This window comes from Strongylocentrotus purpuratus, unplaced genomic scaffold (genome assembly GCF_000002235.5).
Source record: "Strongylocentrotus purpuratus isolate Spur 01 unplaced genomic scaffold, Spur_5.0 spur5_scaffold_5, whole genome shotgun sequence".
Lineage (NCBI taxonomy): Eukaryota > Metazoa > Echinodermata > Echinoidea > Camarodonta > Strongylocentrotidae > Strongylocentrotus > Strongylocentrotus purpuratus.
Genome location: NW_022145611.1, coordinates 12,633,287 through 12,638,433, shown reverse-complemented (window position 1 = coordinate 12,638,433; position 5,147 = coordinate 12,633,287). Strand labels below are relative to the sequence as shown.

Below are 5,147 nucleotides of genomic sequence, written 5' to 3'. Positions count from 1 at the left end.
TTGACAGTCTGTAAGACGGCTATATGAGATATTTCCAGATAAACGAAAATACGATTGATTTTTGTTAATTTCCTAATCTGATATAAATCAGTTCTTATGAAATGCAAATAGCAAATTTATCTAATTAAAGTACAAACATTATTTGAAAATATTATTTTTCAGTAAATTTAAAGGAAATTTAAAGGAAATTTAGTATAGTATTAAATGTTTTAGTTTGATTTAAGCGTGTTTAATTCAATCATTTCTTATAATTATCAAATTGGAAACACTCCACTTTGCGCTGTTTACCTACTAATGCTAATTTCAAAAGTATATGTGTGTGTTATATGAATGGGATTTATTCCAGCGCTATCGAAAGACTTGACAACTCGAAATTCAAAACATAAACAGTGAGAGCTAACTCCGCAGGGAAAATCTATCTAGGATTGCATGAATTCAATTTCTTGTTAAAGGTATGTCATCCCCATGATCATATTTGTGTGAGATGTTTAGTTGTACAGATTTATGATACTCAGAAAATAGAAAACGAGCTTCACCTTCGACTCTCTCGAGCTCACTGCACCTCGACATCGACACCCTGCCTGGCACGGATTTGGGACGGAACTGTCGGCGGGAGTGCATGGTAGCGACTGGTATCAGTATGGCTATTTCCTCAGCGGGCGCGGGTAACTGCATGATGATTCGCCATGCACTGGCATATGGCATGGACTATATGCCACGCCCCATCCCCCCTTTTTGGGGTTGCACGTTATGTTGGTATTTTTTCGTAATAAGAACGAACACTTTCACACATATTTTGGGCTTGTCTTGACAGTATACTCTACAGTAGATCTAGTCTAGACCTAGAGTCTATGTATAATGTAGTGATCTGAGCGGATATTAAATAGCTCTGACGAGGTCTACTGATACTAATTAAGGGGGATAAATTTCTGATAATATAATGGATTAATCTAGGCTATACCATAAAACTGGAGATTCGATGCTCGAAGCTGTACGATGCGTTCGCCCTCGGCCGCGAGAGCCTTAGCCTAGGACTTCAGGTGCTTGGGCCGAATCACTACGTCATTATCTCGATTCGATTAAATTAAATTTTCAGGTTGTTTGATTATGTACTGCAACATGGTAAGCCCTAATTACTCCAGGGAGCTCCGACATCGACGTCAAAGGCGTCGGAGCTCCCTGGAGTTAGGTAAGCCCCTGAAACTCACATGCAAGTTTGAGAATGAGTTATGCAGCACATGCATAATCACATCATACGAGTGCGGGCAGGGAGGTGAGGCTATCCTATTTGGAAGGATCAAAATGTAAAAGTCAGATGAAGTAGATACTTCTTCTTCTTCTTGGCTTGCAGTTGGTGCAGGTGTTGGTAGTACACATATAAAAAGGATAGGCAGGTTTACAGTGGCATCACATACATCATATGTAGTGGAATTTTTAACGTGGAGGTCAAGTATGAAACTGAGAGAGAGATTGTGAAAGAGTAAGGGGTTGATCCAGTCATTCTGAGCCTGAGCCTGCTAGAGGAAGAATTAGACAAGGAGAAAATCATGAAAATGATAAAATGTTTAGAGTGGGAGAATGAAAAAAAAATAGCAAGATGTAAAGGAAAAACACAACTAAGATGGAAAACAATTGATTATAGAAGTGGAACTGGGAATTCATAGAAAGTAAGATGTTTTAAACAGAATAAGGAATTGGAGTAAGAAAGAGTTATGACAATTATAGAATAGAGGAAAAGGGAAAATCAGTTGAATGGATATTTAAAGTAGAGAGATGAAAGAAAAAGAGAAAGTGGAAAATAATAGGAAAATGTACAGAATACATGTATGTGATCAAGATGAATGATAACAAAAGTAATAAAGAATTCAAGTGTAAGTAAGAAAAGGAAAAAAAGCAAGATGGAAATGAATGAAACTTGAGAAGAGGAATAATGGAAAAAAAACATTAGCTGGAGAAAATGAGGAAGAATGAGTAGTAAGCTACAGAAAGTATTAAAAAATGCAGGAGAAAGAATTACAAAGAAATACACAAAAGAAGAGAGAGAAGAAGAAATTCAATGGATAGAAAAACATTGAGAATGTGCTTGCTGTTGATGTCGAAAGCACTGTGACTTTTGCTAGAGCAGCAACAATTCGTCCTTGTTTTCACGTAGTGACGGTAGTTAGTAAAATCGTCGACAAAGTGAATGCAATTTTTTTTCACTACCGTCACTTCGTGAAAACAGAGACGAATTGGTCCTGTCACCAGGATGTTCCAGAATATCCAAATATAAAACCAAGTTGCTGGGGCTATTTCCCTTTGGTGTGACCATTCATCCCGGTTCCTGCATACCATAGCTCTTATCAAGTGTTAACACAAATAAAACCGTAACTGGAGTAAAAGTAATTTCAAAGGTATTTCATGAAATTGTTGTAACACATGTCATCCTACTCCGCTGCATTGTCGACCAACTTCTTGTCATCCTATTCTAATTTTCTTTCAGTATTTCATGGAGGATCATTAAAGATGGAACTGAATTCTTCAATGCAAGTTCTCGTCATTCAAACTGGAGGTAGGAACTAGGCATCACATACAGTTAAACATGACCTTTTTTTGTACACTTTTTTTTTGGTGACATTGTTAATCTAGTAATTAAATTCATTTAATTAATTTGATATAATTTTTTAAGTATTCTTTAAGGCATTACAGAATTATTTTTTAGGCCCTGATGAGATCTTGCTTTTAACAAACTTATGAAATTTTCACTCTTTTGAAAATTTCTCTCCAATCTTTACAAATGATTTCTATGATTTTTTTTGTTATCCTCATAGGTTTCATCTAATGTATAATATTGTGTCTCTTTCAATTGATACCCCCAGGAACGATTGACAAGGATTATCCAAAGAGAAAAGGTGGTTATGCATTTGAGATTGGCAAGAGTGCAGCCAGGGGCATCATAGAACAGCACAATGTTCCTCTGAGATTCAGATATGAGACTGTTTGTCAGAAAGACAGCCAGGACATCACTGACGAGGACAGGTAAGAAATCAGAGAAATCAAATGTTCCTGATATGGATACCACTGGAGTTTATCTTGTAGAATCCTTTGACCGGGGTAATAATATATACTCGGCCTAGAAACAAATTTAGGCACGTTATAATAAATGTGATCTATCATTATTATTATTATTATCTATTTACAAAGAGTGACAGTCAGCAGTGGAGGTCACTTTTGATTGGTCAGTTATTTCATGGAGCTATGAATAGTTCCCTCCCTTAGCTTTAGAGATTGGACGTGAGAGGGAACTATTTGGAGCTCCATGATTTAACCTATGACCGCGTTGGGTATGTGTATATGCTTTTCCTACAACTATCTCTTTCAATGTGCTATGGATACAACAGTTGATAGTTTTACAAACTTAATTTCTGCTGTCCATAGGTAGTGAAATCTGAAAACCCAAAGCTTCATGACATTGATTCAATACATGTACTTCAGTAACTTTGCAGTATATAAACAAAGTGTGGAAGTAGTATTTGGGGTCATTCACTGTAAACATTTCTGCCGTGTATACATGTAGGTAGAGTAACAGCATCAGTTTGCGTACAAATTTGTTTGCTCAATTTGAGACTGTGCACACAAAAAAATACATTGTGCATTTGAATTTAAAAAAAATATTGACTGTTACTGTTACTTGTACAACAATTTCACTTTTACCATACAAAAATGAAATAATAATTGAAATATGATGGATATATATATATGTATAGTAAAATATATGTAATTGTAAAGTGTTTGGAGATCTTAAAGTTCTAGCTGTCATACTTTTTATTTTTTATTTCTTTCATTTTCTCTCTGAAGGTTGAAGCTTCTGACGGTGTGTAATGACTGCAGCGAGAAGCTCATCCTAATCACCCACGGAACGGACAACCTCCTGACCACGGCAGCATTCCTAGGCCACCAGAACCTACCAAAGAGGATCATCCTCACCGGTGCTTTTCTCCCGGAGAAATTCAAAGACTCTGATGCTGCTTTCAATGTGGGCGTGGCCTTGGGTGCCCTCCAGTGCCTGTCTTCCAATGGTATCTACGTTGCAATGAATGGCTTGGTGTTGCCATGGAGACAAGCGATGCGGGATCCGGATACTGGGCAGTATGTGCCCAAGTAGTGAATGCTGTTACCTCTGGACTGGGGTGAATAGCCTTCCTGTTAGTTAAGGTTCGTTCACATACGACGTGATGAATCATAGCGCTTATTACGATGACATATTGTGTAATGTGCTCAACACGTCTGTATCTCATAACACACAGATACATGTAAGTGAGTATGCTTTGCTGCACACAGGTACTTGTTTCATTCCCACCTGCCATGCACTTACACTTACAAGAATGGTGTGGTTTCCTCTGTCATTTGTGAACGAGCCTTTATGCAGTCAGATTCAGTGCAATAAAGTGATGTGAGCGGAAAGCCTTAAGAGAGCATCAACCGGAATTTCTGACTCAAGCATCAAATATTGTTATCTTCTAGAGATGCAAGTTTCTTGAAGAACATCTATCCTTAACATAATAGTTATCTGATAATCAAGAATCGGTACAATTAGTAAAAGACAGATGGATCTAACTTTTTGTTGCATTTGTAGTTAAAGTCAAAGATTAGATTAGGCTGTATGAAATTGTAGTAATCAACTCAGGGATGAAATCAAAATAAATGTGTCAATCATAAATCATGATCTATATTAAAAGTAAAGTTGGTTGTGTTCAATTTTGTATGAGTGTGTGAAAAGTTAAGGAACCACTGGCTAATCTCTTATAAATACAAGCATGCTAGGAAGACATTATGTCAAAGATGTATACAGGCACTGCCAATGTTGGGAGATAACATTTAGAGTCAAACGTTGTTTCCCAGGAAAAGTGCATACTGCATAATGGAACTAATTATGAAGTAATTGAAGGAGGTTACTAAACTTATTGCACATGCATTTTCTTTGTTCACAGTATCCTTCAAAGTTTTAATTCTCTCATTGAACAATATGTCAACCTTAGTGAAATGATTATAATTGCTTGGATAATCTTGAATATGTAGATACTTGTACATTTCCTTTTGATTTAAATCTGGATCATTCCCTATTTATATACATGTATATTTTCTTTTGTAGATTTATCACTTTATGA

General features: G+C 36.5%; 1 protein-coding gene across 1 annotated transcript; it reads left to right on the top strand.

Annotated features, from left to right (window-relative positions):
* Positions 1-341: 341 nt before the first annotated feature.
* LOC589437 lies at positions 342-4,709 on the top strand. The gene is made up of 4 exons (XM_011670324.2): positions 342-452; positions 2,483-2,551; positions 2,859-3,018; positions 3,838-4,709. The coding sequence occupies exons 2-4, from the start codon at positions 2,506-2,508 to the stop codon at positions 4,142-4,144; spliced, it is 513 nt and encodes a 170-aa protein (XP_011668626.2). The 5' UTR covers positions 342-452; positions 2,483-2,505; the 3' UTR covers positions 4,145-4,709.
* Positions 4,710-5,147: the final 438 nt, after the last annotated feature.